The sequence below is a fragment of the Lithobates pipiens genome, unplaced genomic scaffold (assembly GCF_037356315.1).
Source record: "Lithobates pipiens isolate NorthernLeopardFrog02 unplaced genomic scaffold, aLitPip1_a1.2 Scaffold_3, whole genome shotgun sequence".
Classification (NCBI taxonomy): Eukaryota; Metazoa; Chordata; class Amphibia; order Anura; family Ranidae; genus Lithobates; species Lithobates pipiens.
The window spans coordinates 20,527,435-20,544,960 of record NW_027507790.1 but is presented as its reverse complement, the minus strand read 5'-3'; the positions used below and the strand labels follow the sequence as shown (position 1 = coordinate 20,544,960).

The following is a 17,526-nucleotide window of genomic DNA, read 5'->3' as shown; positions in this document are numbered from 1 at the left end:
TGAAAGCCTGCAGTAATTTATCACCGGTGGTAGCCAGCATCCTTAACACAAGCTGTAAATAGCTGATTGTTAAGGAGAAAGCAGCCACTGGCATCCTTTTTTTTTTTTTTAAACAACAGGAGTGCTTTATTGTCAGTCGTACATATACAATATAAAAAGAGAAGAAGACAGAGGGTCAAACTACCAGCACAGCCGGAATATATCAGGGTGCAAAGCATATTTACATACATCGGTACACTTTACTCATCAAGGTTAGGATACAAATTCAAGCGTAAGGCCGCGTACACACGGGCGGACTGTCTGACGGACTTGGTCAGCTGAAACGTGTTTCAGCGGACAATCCGCTCGTGTGTGGGCTTCAGCGGACTTTTTCAGCGGACAGTCTGGCGGACTAAGTCTTTCGGAATTTCCGTAATATTGGCCGTCCAACTTTGGTTTCAGCGGACAGTCCGCTCGTGAGTAGGCAAGTTGGACGGACTAAGTATGGCGCATGCTCAGAAAGGATTTACACAGCCGAAGGTTGCATTGCAGTGTATTGGACGTCGTATTTCTAGTCCCGTCGTACGTGCTGTACACGTCATCGCGCAAGCTTTCAGCGGACTGTCTGTTCATCGTGTGTGGTCAAGTCCGTTCATTCAAAAGTAGGACGGACTGTCTGTCGGATTGTCTGACGGACTTAGTTGGACGGACAGTCCGCCCGTGTGTACGCGGCCTAAGGGTCTCTACACAGATCCTGCTCAGAGATAGGAAAACCCAGTGGGCCAGGGGGAAGGGGGGGAGGGGGGAGAAGAGAAAAAAAAATTGGGGGGGGGAGAAGACCTCTACACCCAGACTTTATCGACTATCCAGAGGTCCACGAGAGCCAGACCTTGTGAAATTTCCACGGACAACCTCGATTGAGATACGTTAGTTTATACAGAGGCAAAATATTGTTTACACTGTTCTCCCACATAGTCACACTAGGAGGGGCAGATGAGAACCACTTACAGATAATTTCTTTTTTGGCATAAAAAAGTAGATAGGAGATCAGCAACTTGGTGTGGTAGGGTTTATGTTCATCTGAGTGGATGCCCAATAATGCCATCTCAGGGGTCCTGGGGACCTCCAACCCCAGCCGGGTATTCAGGTGATCAAATACCTCAGACCAGTATCCATTCAAGCGGCAGCAGTCCCAGAACATATGAAGGTAAGTTCCAAGCTCCACCCTACATCTGGGACAGTGAGGATCCCTGTCAGGGTAGATTCTTGTCAGTCGCACAGGGGTGTGATATACCCTGTGCAAAAATTTTGTTTGGATAAGTTTGTCACCCGCAGAAATGACCAATTGGGGGCCCTTCTCCAAGCATTCCTCCCAATCCTCCCGCTCCAGGGATGGGATATCCTCCTTCCATTTGCCCCAGAGTCTAATTTATGAGAATATAATCCGATATACATCCGATAAGGGTTTTTTGGGGCCTTCCCCCACAAACAGCTCCTCCAGCGGGTTAGTCCGCAGAGTCGGGGGTTCAGGGAACTGAGCCCTAGCTGCATGACGCAGCTGCGCATATCGAAAGAACATCCAACTGGGCAACGCATGAGAGCGGTCAGCTGATTAAACGTCAGCAGGGTATCCGCAGGCATAACATCCCCCAGTGTTTTTAACACCGAATTGCACCCAGACCTGCGGGTCTGGAATTGTCCTAAAATGGGGAAAGTTAGGATTGTTCCAAAGGGGCTGGGCCGGAGACCACCCACCCGGCTGTATGTACCTGCGCCCCGCCATCTTCCACACCCGAAGAGAGGCCTTTGTCGGCCCAGGGAGAGCCGCAGATGCCCCAACCCCCCTGTAAACCAGGCTCTGCAGGTCCTGCATAGAACCCAATATTGCTGCCTCCAAGCGCACCGCCGCATTGGAATTCCACGCCGCGAACCACCAGGAAACAGTGACCAACATAGCAGCCCAATAATAGACTCGCAGATTGGGAAGGGTAAGACCTCCCACCCTCACTGGGGACTGAAGTGTAGATTTGGCCAACCTGGGGGCAGAGCCGTTCCATAAAAAGGAGCCAATACATTTGTCCGCCTCCTGGAAAAAGGAGCCTAAAATCCATCCCGGACAGTTTCTAAATATATAATTAAACTTGGGGAGAAGCACCATCTTCAAAATATTTATGCGTCCCACCAAGTTCAACGGAAGTCCAGACCAGGACCGGCACCTCTCTCGCAGCAGTCGGAGAAGGGGGAATACATTTAGTGTATAATACTTACTAGGGTCCCTGGCCACCCTCACCCCGAGATATGTAAATTCAGGGGCCCATTGTAGCCACTGGCATCCTTAACAACCAATAACTATCATGGTTGTTAAGGAGTGGGTGGGCACCGCGTCCTTAACCACTTCAATACCCGGCCATAGTCATATGACGGCCACAGATGGGATCTCCCATCCTGGGTGGACATCATATGAAGGCCTCGGTATTTCACCACTACTGCGGGCCCCCGCGGCGATCGTGGATGAGGTGTGTCCCTCGGACACAGCCCATCCCCAATCTGTGTGGTTGCCAGCCCCATCCAACCCCCCGATACATGTGACCGGCCGTGTCCAATCACAGCCGGTCACATGTACTGTGCCGTTACAGCGCGCATGCAGAGCGCCGATCGGGGATGCGGCTTGTCACCCTGACACAGCCCAACCCCGATCGCAGTAAAGAGCCAATGAAATTGGCTCTTTACCACGTGACCGGCTGTGTCCAATCACAGCCGGTCACAGAATGTAAACAAACCGCGGTAATGAGATGTTACCGGGTTCTCCTCCTCACACACTGATCGTGTGTGAGGAGGAGATTGCGGTAACATCTTGTTACCGCCTAGTGTTCACCAATCACACACTAATACCCCCCCAATAAAGAGGACCTGTCACCACCCATCAAAGTACCTGTCATCACCCATCACAGCCCATCTGAGTACCCGAGTACCTGTCAGCCCATCTGAGTACCTGAGTACCTGTCAGCCCATCTAAGTACCCGAGTACCTGAGTACCTGTCCCAGCCCATCTGAGTACCCGAGTACCTGTCCCAGCCCATCTGAGTACCCGAGTACCTGTCCCAGCCCTTTTGAGTACCCGAGTACCTGAGTACCTGTCAGCCCATCTGAGTACACGAGTACCTGTCCCAGCCCATCTGAGTACCCGAGTACCTGAGTACCTGTGAGCCCATCTGATTACCCGAGTACATGTCACAGCCCATCTGAGTACCTGAGTACCTGTCACAGTCCATCTGAGTATCCGAGTACCTGAGCACCTGTCAGCCCATCTGAGTACCCAAGTACCTGAGCACCTGTCAGCCCATCTGAATACCCGAGTACCTGTCCAAGACCACAGAACTCATATTTACACTAAAATGCAATAAAAAAAAGAAATAAAAAAAATGTGTAATTTAAAAAAAGAAAAATGTCCCTTTAAGAGCTATGGGCGGAAGTGATGTTTTGATGTTGCTTCCGCCCTGCAATGGTATGGAGACGGGTGGTGGCCATCTTCCCCTCACTCATCTCCATGCCACTGACGTGACAGGATCCAATCGCCTCTGCCACTGCCGACTTCTCCGTAAGAGGCGGAGGGCACCAGAGTGCAGCAGGAGGGGGGATCTTCTCGCACCGCCGATAGAAGTGATGTCACAGTGAATCCACCTCAGAGACCACTATTATCGGAAACCGGACCACCGGCCGAAAAAGATACCTGGGTTACGGCAGCTAGTTGCTGCCATAACAACAATTATAACACAATTCATTCATAGTTAGGTATTTTATCATCTACAAAAACATACCTGTAAAGTCCCTTATCCATTTTCTCCTTTTTTTTTTCTTTTTTCCATATATACTCAGGGATGGAGGCATGTCTTTGTTATGTTTGGGTTTAAATAGGTCACTCTTTGTTTCTAGTTTGTCCTGTTGTTTACTAGTTAAGCGTGTTCCATAAATATCACATGACAGGACCATTACTTATTTACTGCATGCCTTTTTTTTTTCCTTTGACTTTCACACCTGTTTTATGCCCGTGTCATTGGATTTGATTGACAGCAGTGGGAGCCAATGGCTGCGCTGCTATTAATCTAATCCAATGACGCAGGTGCCGGTGGGCCGGCCAAGTCTGGCATTCGTGTCTATGAACGCAAATGCTGGACTCGGGAGCGCTCTCGCAAGGTAACCCCCTCAGGAGAACGCTTCTCCTAGAGCAGTGATTCTCAACCAGGGTTCCTCCAGAGGTTGCTAGGGGTTCCTTCAGAATTGGGCCATTTCTGCCTCTCAGGTAAGTTCCCACTCACACCATTGATCTTTTTAGCTATCTGTAAGGAGGTAATTCCTCCCAATGACCACAAGTGTAGGGACCATTCTTTCCACTGACCATCACACTAATGTATTGTGAGTTGTACATTTCTAATTTTTAGCAGGGGTTCCCCGAGACTGGAGAACTATTTCAAGGGTTCCTCTGTGTTGAAAAGGTTGAGAAAGCCTGTCCTAGAGGGTTATCTGATGCGGGGAGGAGCTGCGAGAGCCACCGGGGGACCCCAGAAGAGGATGAGAGGGACAGCGTGTCCCCGCCGAGGAGATGAAGGGGCTCAGGTAAGTAAAACTGGGGGGGGGGGGCTTGCAACTGCCAGGTGTTTTTTCACCTTAATGCATAGGATGCATTAAGGTGAAAAAGCACGAGGATTTACAACCCCTTTAAAGTCAGCAATAAAAGCTAATTTAATTTATCAGAGTGGGAAAGGGTTGGAACAAAATCTTAAAAAACTTAAATTGGAGTCATCTGTGTTTCTCTCTTACTTTCTCTGTCTTTTCTCCAGCTCATGGTTTCGGATCTGTTGGTTTTCCATCAAGACTCGAGTGTCCTCAAGGTCAGAGGTCAAGTGTTTACACTTTCTAGCTGCTTGCTGAGCTGCCCGTCTGGCACTCTCATATGCACTCTGCAAATCACTGAGCTGTAAAAGGAAGGAAGAACGTGAATGAAACCAGTAATTTTAGTCCACAATTTATGCTCTCCGGTGCACACTTTCACAGAAGAAATTGTTGTTTAATGGACATATAACCCCCAAGCAAATGTACTATTCATTTTTTTCTCCTTTTTGTGTTTTATTACCCTGTACAATAGAAACAAACACAAGAAAACCTCCTTTATAAATCAGTCACCAGTCAAAGTAATGATTATGGAAATAGTAGAGTTTACGCAATCAAAAAATGCTGGCAGGTTCCGACAGGATATTGTCGTTGCAATCTATAAATCTTAGAAAGTGTTCTTGCATTTTATTTTCTGCATATGGTTTTGCATAAAATCATTTGATAAACATCACACAATATGCTGTCTTTGCAGAAGAAGTCTACAAAGCATACTGCAAAAAAAAAGAAGAACAGTACCAATAAATTAGCCTTGTTTTCATTAATTAAGGAGATGTACTGTTTAAACATTTGCCATGGTGGCTTATTAAGCTATGAGAGCTGTGTGCATAATGCAGAAACCAAAAGTAACCAATTCAAATGTGTTTCCCTGCTCTCCTGCTTGTTCTTGGCTACTGCATTTTGTATATTCATTTTTGTTTGCACGGCTTTACTGAATACAGGAGGAGAGAAGGGCCTTAATAAAATCACAAATTGTACTTTCCAAATCCATAATTAAGGTTGCTGGTGATTTTTTTTCTCGACATTGTGTTCTAGAAAATCAGTGTGGGATGTCTGTTGGTACATGATCATCGCTACCTTTAAATAAAATAAATGTTATTCAGTAACTGAACCCTCGAACACTGGCAATCACTCAGATCTAACAGCTCCCTGAACAGAGAGCTGGTGACTGTCAGTCACAGCTCTCTGCTCCCTCCTCGCTCACTGGAGCACTGGGCCAAGAAAGGGCTAGAGCAGCCAGCTCGGGCTCTCATTAGTTCGCTAAGAGGCTGAACCGGGTGTCGATCCAGGGATCTGGGCAGATCCTGAATCCATGATCGTGATGATGCCAAGCCTGGACCAACTCTGTAATGTCAGCAGAGAGCGGACTTCAGCCCGCTCTCTGCTGAAAATGGGTCACAGGAGTGCAAAACGAACTGCAATCCTGTGATCCATAGGAGAAGTATAGCCAAATGAGCTTTGACTGTACATAGTTACATATATAGTTACATAGTAGGTGAGGTTGAAAAAAGACACAAGTCCATCAAGTCAAGTGTGTGATTATATGTCAGTATTACATTGTATATCCCTGTATGTTGTGGTCATTCAGGTGCTTATCCAATAGTTTTTTGAAACCATCAATGCTCCCCACTGAAACCAGAGCCTGTGGAAGGGAATGCCACATCCTTGCCACTCTTACAGTACTCTTACTCTACGCAGTTTAAGGTTAAACCTCTTTTGTTCTAATTGTAATGCATGGCCACGTATCTTATTAACCGCTTAAGGCCAATGTACGTCGGCAGAATGGCATGGCTAGGCACAAGCACATACAGGTACGTTGCCCTTTAAGTGCCCAGCCATGGGTCGCGAGCGTGCCGCCAGCACCCCGGTCCTGAGCTCCATGACCGTGGCCACGGGACCCATGGACCCGATCGCCACCGGTGTCACACGATCGGGTCACAGAGCTGAAGAAGTTTGTTTACACTTACCTCTCCTCGTGCTTCCTACTGAGGCTGTCACTGATCGTCTATTCCCAGTTGTAGGGAAAGACAATCAGTGACATCAGATGCCAAGCCATGCCCCCTACAGTTAAAAAAACACACACACACTTAACCCCTACACTGCCCCCTAGTAGTTAACCCCTTCACTGTCAGTGACATTTTTACGGTAATCAGTGCATTTTTAATTGCACTAATTGTTGTATTAATGGCAATAGTCCCAAAAATGTGTCAAAATTGTCCAACGTGTCTGCCATAATGTCGCAGTCACAATAAAAATCGCTGATCGCCGCCTAAAAATTATTAATAAAAATGCCATAAAACTATCCCCTATTTTGTAGACGCTATAACTTTTGCGCAAACCAATCAATAAATGCTTATTGCGATTTTTTTTTACCAAAAATATGTAGAAGAATACATATCGGCCTGAACTGAGGAAAGAAAATGTTTTTTTTATATATTTTTGGGGGATATTTATTATAGCAAAATGTAAAAAATAATGCGTTTTTTTTCATAATTGTCGCTCTTTTTTTGTTTATAGGGCAAAAAATAAAAAATGCAGGGGTGATAAAATACCACCAAAAGAAAGCTCTATTTGTGGGAAAAATAGGACGTCAATTTTGTTTCGGAGCCATGTTGCACGACCGTGCAATTGTCAGTTAAAGCGACGCAGTGCCGAATTGCAAAAAGGGGCTTGGTCCTTTAGCTGGAAAATGGACGGGGCTTTATTGGTTAAACTCCCTTTCATGGAAAAGTTTTGTCCCTATTCTGGGGTCACCAGTATGGTATTTGTAAATTGAAATCATATCCCCTCTCAAGCGTCTCTTCTCCAGAGATAATAAGTTCAGTGCTCGTAACCTTTCTACATAACTAATGTCCTCCGGTCCCTTTATTCATTTTGTTGCCTTCTGTGTACTTGCTCCAATTCCAACACAACCTTCTTGAGGACTGGTGCCCAGAAATGGACAGCATACACCAGGTGCGGCCAGACCAGAGTCTTGTTGAGTGGGAGAATTATCGTTTTATCTCCTTTTTAATGCCTGCCACTATTCTGTTTGTTTTGTTTGCAGCAGGTTGGCATTGCATGCCGTTGCTAGGCCTATCATTTACTAGGACCCCCAGGTCTTTTTTCATCCTTGATTTACCCAGAGGTTCTCCCCCAGTGAGAAGATTGCATTCATATTTTTGCCACCCAAATGCATTATTTTACATATTTTCACATTAAACCTCATTTGTCAACAAAAGCAGTTTTGGTTACTGAAGCCCCCTGATTCCCTCGTGAAGACTGTCTCTAATTCTGTCCTCTGTTAGCCATGAGGGTGCTTCCTGTGATGTGTCAAGAGGATAAACACTGCAGTTTTGGTTACTAAAGCCCCCCAACTCCCTTGTGAAGACTGATTAGAAGAATAAATTCAATACCTTCACCATATCACCATTCTTTGTAACCAAATTTCCTTCCTCATTCTTTATGGGTCCAATATGGTCTGTCCTCCCCTTTTTACTTATATATACTTAAAGACTTTCTTGGGATGTTTTTGCTCTCCTCCGCTATGTGTCTTTTGTGTTCTATCTTAGCTACCCTATTTGTACCCTTACATTTCTTGTTGCATTCTTTGTAAAGTTTGAATGCTGATGATGATCCCTCAGCCTTGTATTTTTTGAAGGCCTTCTCCTTTGCTTTTATATGCATTTTTACATTGGAGTTAAGCCACCCAGACCTTTTATTCGCTCTTTTCAATTTATTTCTCAATGGAATACACTGGCTACTGACCTTATTTAAAATGCCTTTAAAGCAAACCCATCTCTCCTCTGTGTTCTTTGTGCCTATGATTTTACCCCAATTAATATTTTCTAGCAAGGTTCGTAGTTTAGGGAAGTTGGTGTGATTTATAGTGAAGCGAATTGACCTGTGATCGCTGTTTCCTAAATTTCCCTGAATTTCCACATCCGTGATCAGGTCTGTATTGTTGGTAATCAGTAGGTCTAGTAACACTTTGTTTCTAGTTGGTGTGTCTACCATCTGACCCACGAAATTGTCCTGCAAGACATTTAGGAACTGGTGAGCCTTAGACGAATGTGCGGTTCCCTCCGCCAAGTCTATGTCTGGATAATTAAAATCCCCCATTACAATGACACTTCACATCCTTGCTTCTAATCCAAATTGTGATAGGAGGTCTGTCTCCCCCTCCTCCCACAGGTTAGGGGGCCTATAGCACACTCCCAATATTATTTTCCCCTTAGTTTCATCCCAGTCTACTAATGGAAATGGTACCAGCTGACTGGAGAAAAGCCAATGTAGCACAAATATTAAAAAAAAAGGCCAAAATACATCCCTGGGAATAATAGACGAGTTAGCCTAATATCAATAGTATGCAATACTATTGATAAGGGACTATATACAAGATTTTAATAAAGAAAATGGTATCATTAGCAGTAATCAGCATGGATTCTTGAAGAATTGTTCTTGCCAAACCAATCTATTAACGTTCTATGAGGAGGTGAGCTCTCTAGATAAAGGAAGGCCCATAGATATGTTGTATCTGGATTTTGCAAAAGCATTTGACACAAATTCCCCTAAATGTTTACTGTACAAAATAAGGTCCATTGGCATCTACCATAGGGTGAGTTCATGGATTGAAAACTGGCTACAAGGGCGAGTTCAGAGGATAGTGATTAATGTGGAGTATTCAGAATTGTCAGGTGTGGAAAGTGGGGTCCCCCAGGGTTCTGTGCTGTGTCCAATCCTATTCAATCTGTTCATAAATGACCTGGAGGATGGGATACACAGTACAATCTCTGTATTTACAGATGATACTAAGCTAATCAGGGTGTGGAAACCTTGCAAGAAGATCTGAACAAATTAATGGGGTGGGCAACTACATGGCAAATGAGGTTTAATTTGGACAAAATTTAAATAATGCATTTGGGTGGAAAAAATATGAATGCAATCTACTCACTGGGGGAGAACCTCTGGGGGAATCAAGGATGGAAAAGGACCTGGGGGTTCTAGTAGATGACAGGCTCAGCAATGGGATGCAATGTCAAGCTGCTGCTAACAAAGCAAACAGAAAATTGGCATGCATTAAAAAGGGGACTAACTCAAGTAATAAGGAGGTAATTTCAAGACTCTGGTTTGGCCTCACCTGGAGTATGCTGTCCAGTTCTGGGCACCAGTCCACAGGAAGGATGTACTGGAAATGGAGCGAGTACAGAGAAGGGCAACAAAACAAATAGAGACTGGAGGGTATTAGTTGTGAAGAAAGGTTGCGAGCACTGAAGTTATTCTCTCTGGAGAAGAGACGCTTGAGAGGGGATATGATTTCAATTTACAAATACCACACTGGTGACCCCAGAATAGAGATAAAACTTTTACATGGAAGGAAGTTTAAAAAAGATACATGGCCACTGATTAAAATTAGAAGAAATTAGATTTAACCTTAAAGTGGTTGTAAACCTTTACAACACACTTTGACCTACAGGTAAGCCTAGATTAAGGCTTACCTGCAGGTCCAAGAAATATCTCCTGAACCTACACGATTTAGGAGATATTTGCCAAAAGACAGGCACCGCTGTCTATGGTGCATGCACCGTAGACAACGGCGTGCAAGCGCACTGAGCGTGGCACCTGTCAACGGCGATATGGCGCACGTGGCGGCTCCCGTGCGCTTGCACGGGAGTGACGTCATCGCGGCTTCGCCGAACGACAGCGGCGGAGCAAGGAGACCCACCGAGAAGATGGATTCGCTGGAATACAGGGGACAGCGGCGACATCGCTGGCTCCTGTGTCAGGTAAGTGACACATAATGGACTACTATGAGATGCATAGTAGTCCATTATGCTTTACCTTTGCAGGGAATAAAAGAGGAAGTAAACTCATCAGGGTTTACTTCCTCTTTAAACTGCATAGAGGGTTCTTTACTAAGAGCGGCAAGGATGTGGTATTCCCTTCCACAGGCGGTGGTATCAGCAGGAGCATCGATAGTTTCAAAAAACTATTAGATCATCACCTGAATGACCACAATATACAGGGATATACAATGTAATATTGACATATAATCACACACATAGGTTTGACTTGATGGACATGTTTTTTTTTTTTCAACCTCACCTACTATGTATCTAACAATTATGTGCACTGATATGCAGCACTAATGAGTTTTTTTTAGCAGTTTTTAGCTTCTAGTGCATGAAGCCTAAAAGTTTCTAATATGAGCAATTTATGAGTATGTGCCTAATTTCAGAACTTACTACATAACAGATGGTGGCAGAGGTAGTAAGGGTGGTAGGGTATTACCATGTGCTCAAGCTGATCCACCTCTGCTTCCAACCTTTCCAACTAACCTCTTACTACAGGTTATTCTTGTAATGTGTTTGTAAAGATACAAAAGGATGTACATTATCCAAGGCAATGTTTATTGGAGCAGTATAGAAAAAACTTACCGAGTATTCAATACTGATTCGGTAGACTGGGAATAATTTAACTTTGATCTTGTGTGACTAGGGTCAAACAATGACCAAAATGAAAAACGATAATCATTATAAAGCTGCATTAAGTCAGAACAATGCTGAGCTAATGAGGCCTATAATTATACAATGAGCATGTGAAACCAAAGAGATGATTCTTTTCATCGGTTTAACAAAAATAGACTATTTTTATTATATCTTAATGTACAGAGATCATTCTTCTTATAATAAGCAGAATGACCTCACTTAAAATGTGCCTTGCTACTGTGAATGTCTTGCAATCCTCCTGGTGCACAGATTAAAACACATTCATCTGAGCATTGCTGGTACCTTCTGTTTTTAGCTAGATACAGCATTCTGTGTTAAATATTCACACAGCTTGCTGCTGTACCAATTTATTCGACAAAATTTGCATTCCAGTACATACAGTGTGCGTGTATGTGTGACTGTTAAATCTATTGGCTTATGCATATCCACTTGCTACTTTCAATAAGAGCATTTCATTTTTTTTTAGCTGCTTCCTATTATTTTCTTTTTGTTTTTCTATTAAAATTATCAGGTTCGTTTGCCCAGGGTCCATCTCGAGTATTATTTCTTCTGTGGCTGCAAAATAACATCAGGTTCTGTGCAACAGAACTAGAGTCTGTCAAAAGAATTTTAACTTGTATCAGGTTGATTTCAAACAATGCAAACATGCTAGAACTATCATGTCTATTTTGTTGTTTACCTCTAGCTTTGAAACCCTGCTCAGGTCCACTTGTTAGATCTGACCCATGTGATTTATTGACCTCTGCAGTTTGACAGCATGAGAGTTACTAAAGCTAAAAAGAAAATATAAGCATGTAGGCAGGTCCCAAACATGACTGAGTTACCCACTCATTCTCCGCTATGCCTCACCTAGAATAGGGATGACTAAGGCCTAAACATTCCGGCCACAATCAGTCCACATCCCACACAAAACTCAATTTCTGCAACTCACCATTCTCCTGGGCACTATAGAAATAACCCACCAGTTGGGAATCTGCCCTCTATCTCCCCCATGGTTACAGGATAGAGCTAAGATAGTCCACTAAACACCTGACACCTGTGAGACATGGGGGCCCAGGTCACTTGCAATGTGCTACCTGAAGGGGATCAGCCCCTCATCGACAATAGAATGACTTAGTTGTCTAACCAACACCAGCCCCAGTCTGACTAGGTGTGCACCAGTGTAATTCTTTTCAGGATCCTGTGTGTGTTATGCTATGTGAAAGTTACTGCAGCTTTCTGGGACCTGTGATGTGTCCCAGAATGCTGCAGTGGAAGGAGGGGGGCGAACCTTCACTCGGATCAATGTGGTGATCTGAGAGCAAGTGGGAGCAGGTACCTGTAAAAAACAGATACCGATCCCCTGCCCAAACAAAATGTAGAGCCAAAACTTAAAGAGGAGGGAGGGAGGGGGCAGACAAATGGAACTTCCCCTTTTGAGTGAACTTCTGCTTTAAGTCTCACATGCATTAGGCCTATAAAGTATGTAATACAGCATTTTTCCAAAAAGGTTAGTTTCTGATAAAACGATGTCACAAATACCATCAATTAATAAACTTGCCTAAAATATAATCATAATTATGGATGCACTGTGGTGGAGAGAAACTACCACAAGCTTGCAGGCATTAGTGGTAAGGTCGCCAATAAAATATTCTGGCTTTGCTCTGAAGGACCCACTCTCCTGCTGCAGCAAATGCCATACATAGAAATCCAATATGAAAAGTCACAAATGTTGCTACTGCAGTGGCAAATATGCAGAGCAGAGGATACTTGCCACTGCAGAGCTGTGTACTCTACATCCATCCATACAGTGAGACCAGACCTGTAGAGCTGGCTGGCATAATTTAGCTAGATGCAATGCTCTTACTCCTTTAAACTTATAAACTGAATAAAGTTCTAAGCAGTTCTGCATTTAAAGCCTGTATTAAATATACAAGTTTCCCAGCTTTGTAAAAGACATTCTGCAAAGCATAGAAAAGCTGTTGAGCTTTCACTTTCCTCCTCCACTCCTGTTTACCACTCCCAATCCCTTCTGCAGCTTCTGAAAAGATCCCCAGAGAAAAAAACATCAAACATATCCTATGCTTGGTATCCTATCCCCACCGCTGATATGACAAGCTTGGCAAATTAGCAAGGCCAGTGAAGTAGCAATTTTTCTAGATGGAATCATCAACTGAAGTCTCTGTGTTTCTCTCTTCCCTAATGCATTTCCTTGGAAATGTTCCCCAGAAAGTGTATAAAACCATAGGATTCTGCATAAGCTTGATCTGCTTGACATATGTATATACATAATGTCACAGGACCTATAAAAATTATATTATAGATTTCCATTGCTATTTTTGCCCTTTGGCAATATTTTATTCGAAATGCAATGTGGTTTTGTTGGTGGAAAAACTAATCCCATTGGTGTCAAAGACATGCAGTAACTCAGATGCCCTTTGTAGCTTCAAGGGGTTTCTGTAAAGACCTTACTGAACATTTGCTGCCCACTGTGACCCTCTCAGCAGCTGCCATTGTATCACAACAGCAATTTATCTTTCAGATTAAATCTTTAACAAGAAATATGAGGTATGCAAAACACCTACTGAGAGTTATGCATAAGAATGCAGTTAATGGCATCATATTTTACCAGCTTCCCTAAATAAAGTATTTTCTCCTTTTATTTTTATAAATGAATTTTAAAAATGATGTGAAGCAAAAGAACAGCGATTCTTTTGAAAGATTACTAAAATGAATTCATTTATTAAAAATAAATTATGGATTGGATTTTTAACTGTAAACTGGGATTTTATAAATATAAACATATAGTTGTGAGATACAGCTGTATTGTCATTGAGATATGTGTGGGCAAATGATTAGGAGGGCAATAAATCAAAAAAAAAATAACACTTCAATTGTTCAAAGCTCCTTGTAGTGAGATATCTTAACCCCTAGCGAACACAAAGTCCTGCAATCCTAAAAGCTTAGACTTTTATGGACTGAATATGTCTATGGTCTAAATAATATAAAGACTTAAAATGCAGATCAGCCAAAAATAACAAGATAAAATGAAAAACCAATTAAAAGATAAAGTAACAAAAGCTGATTTTTTTCTGTAAAATTCAGCTTCAATCCAGAGATTTCCTTTGCAATATTTTGTTCTGCTTCTAGATATCCTCAGTCTGGTGGCCAACGTCATTCCACCAATTTACTCTGAGCCAGGTCATCCCGTGACCACCCCAGCCTGTGACCGAACAGTGAAAGGAGAAGATGAAGGTGGTGGCACTCCGGAAACAAAACCACCTCTTTATTGAATTATGCCATTAAAATGCAAACAGCAATAGGACATACACACAGTCCATGGACAGCCAGTAAACGTTTTTCACACATCAGTTCTTATTAATTACTGAATGCTCCAAGTGTGCACACTCACATAAAACAGCAAGCGTTGATTGGTTTTGACCTTTGCAGAAAGTTAACCATAAAATCCATAACAAACCAACGTGCATTGAAAGTATAAACACTATATATATATATATATATACATACAGTATCTCACAAAAGTGAGTACACCCCTCACATTTTTGTAAATATTTTATTATATCTTTTCATGTGACAACACTGGAGGAATGACACTTTGCTACAATGTAAAGTAGTGAGTATACAGCTTGTATAAAAGTGTAAATTTGCTGTCACCTCAAAATAACTCAACACACAGCCATTAATGTCTAAACCTCTGGCAACAAAAGTGAATACACCCCTAAGTGAAAATGTCCAAATTGGGCACAAAGTGTCAATATTTTGTGTGGCCACCATTATTTTTCAACTCGGCCTCAACCCTCTTGGGCATGGAGTTCACCAGAGCTCCGCAGGTAGCCACTGGAGTCCTCTTCTACTCCTACATGATGACATCACAGAGCTGGTGGATGTTAGAGACCTTGCACTCCTACACCTTCCATTTGAGGATGTCCCACAGATGCTCAATAAGGTTTAGGTCTGGAGACATGCTTGGCCGGTCCATCACCTTTACCCTCAGCTACTTTAGCAAGGCAGTGTTTGTCTTGGAGATGTGTTTGGGGTCATTATCATGTTGGAATACTGCCCTGTGGCCCAGTCTCCAAAGGGAAGGGACAGGGCCGGTCCTACCATGGGTCCCATTGTATCCATGGGACCCAGGCAGTACTTTAAGAGGGGCAGTAACAGGGGCGCAGTGCCCAAGGACCGACGATTCCTCCCTCTAGCGTTCAGTCAGGGCCGGTGGTAGGCACTGGCCTAGAGTGCACACCAGTCGTGGGTGCAGCCAGTGGTGTGCAGTGGCATAGTATGGGGGGCAGGCGGGTTCCAGGAGTCCACGATCAGTGGTGGCACCGGGGGCGGCCGGACATCCATCTCCACTCAGGCATGGCAGATGTTTAGCAAGAGGTGGAGGCGGATTTACCCATCGGGTTATGGAGTTCAGATCTGAGGGTAGTGAGCCCTGCCAGCTGATGATCATTGAATGTCCTCCTACCTAGGAAGGTACTGGGCATCACACATCTACTCGCAGACATGGCCTGGGACAGGGGGAGACAGGAGGGAGGGACTGCAGAACACCCCGTCTCCCTCTCTCTCCTCCTCCCCCTCCCTCTCTCCTCCTCCCCCTCCCTCTCTCCTCCTCCCCTCCTCTCTCCTCCTCCTCCCCCTCTCTCTGCTCTTCCCTCCCTCTCTCTCCCCCTCCCTCTCTAACCATTCCTATTCATATGTAATCATTCATGCAGCAATCACATGTGAATGATCGACCTTGGACACAGATTGCCTGTGTCTGGGGCTAATAACACTCACGTGTGATTGCTGCTTGTGAGATTACGTGCAATCATGTGAGATTAGCTACGAAAACCGGCAGCCTACTATTGTTTTCAATGGGTCTGCCTACTCACAGCTAATTGTAGGAACCCATATCTAATAACAGGCAGCATGCATTTGGTGGTATGCATGTTCCCTTAGTATTCAATGAGCACTTTCATAGTGAACTTTCACTTTAATTACCTTCTGTTCCAGTTCCTTCCTGTATGTCTTCTCATATTCCAGCCTTTCTTCAAACTGTGTCAATCTTTTCCTCAAAAAGTTAATTTCTGTCTGGGCACAGTCAAATCGGATTTGCCACTCATCTGCTACATAAATAAATAAAAATAGATTGTTCATAGTTTGAGCAGGTAGTTAACAGAATAAAAAAATGCAAACAGTTGTTTATTTTGTTCTACTTTTTAACATTGAGTTAAACTAGGCTAGATGGCCACCACCATCACATCCAGCAGAACAGTAGTTCCCAACGTATGTAGCTTTATTTAGTGTCTGCCACACCTCTCTGCCAATCCCTCTACTGACTTCCAATTGATCAACAAATAAAATGTTAATTATTAACAAAAGCATGCAAATCCATTTAGAACTTTGCCCCAAGTTTGTCTCAATATATCATCCTCTCCGCTTCTTCCAAGACCTCATGCTATCTAGCTCCCTTGTCTTCTCCTCTCATGCTCATTTCCAGGACTTATCTAGAGCCACTCCCATCTTTTGAAACTCTTTACCCCAATATGTCTAGCCATCTCCTACTTCACTTTTATGCAATCCCTGAAAGCTCATCTCTTCAGGAACACCTATCCTGCTTTTAGCTAACAACTGGATCTTGTATTTCTCCCATCGGTTCCTTAATGGTTATTACCTTTTGCTCCACTTACCCCTCCCTATTAGATTGTAAACTCTCAGGAACAGGGCCCTCCTAGCCCTCTTGTATTGAATTGCATTGCTTCTGTAATGTCTCCCTTTATAGTGTAAAGCATTGTGCAAACTGTTGGCGCTATATAAATCCTGTATAATAATAGTAACTAATCTAATGCAATAACAGCAATTTAAATAGGTTTAGTAATTTTTATGTTTTGAAATCAGGAGCTGTTGAGATCACAAGCTATAATATAACCACTCCTATCTGCATAAGTTGAGAAAGTGCTAGCCAGTCCTAGCATTTTACAGGTAATTAAAAGTATTTATTTTTTCTGTGAAAAATATAAATTTCACAGCAGTATATTATTCATAAAAAGTATATAATATCAGAAATGTCTGTCTGGACACTGAGGTTGAAAAAATGTCACTAGCTGAGAGGAATGAATCTCTGTTACTGGAAAGTTGTAGGTGAATATTTGGAGGATGTTTTGATGAATAGGACAAATATCTGTCCTTGTACGGTAGACAATACCACACACAATTATCTGCAATTCTTACCTCCTCCAGGACTGCCTGTACTAAGTTCCCGAAGTTGGATTTGTTGTTGTGCTTCCTCTAGCTGCTTTGACACAGACTCTAAGTTTTTATGCATTTGCTCATATTTAACCTTGGCAAAGAAAGAGGCTTCATGAGAAAAGACAAGGTACATTTAAATGTACAAAAGAGAACAGGCAGG

At 43.3% G+C, this 17,526-nt stretch overlaps 1 protein-coding gene across 3 annotated transcripts in view; it reads right to left on the bottom strand.

Annotated features, from left to right (window-relative positions):
* MYO18B (myosin XVIIIB) overlaps positions 1–17,526 on the bottom strand; it is an 861,659-nt gene that overhangs the window by 350,795 nt on the left and 493,338 nt on the right. For all 3 annotated transcript variants that reach the window (XM_077461361.1, XM_077461362.1, XM_077461363.1), the window contains 3 exons: positions 17,349–17,457; positions 16,119–16,243; positions 4,798–4,952 (listed from right to left, as the gene is read on the bottom strand). In XM_077461361.1, the coding sequence (XP_077317487.1) occupies positions 4,798–4,952; positions 16,119–16,243; positions 17,349–17,457 (389 nt within the window). The remainder of the gene's footprint in view (positions 1–4,797; positions 4,953–16,118; positions 16,244–17,348; positions 17,458–17,526) is intronic.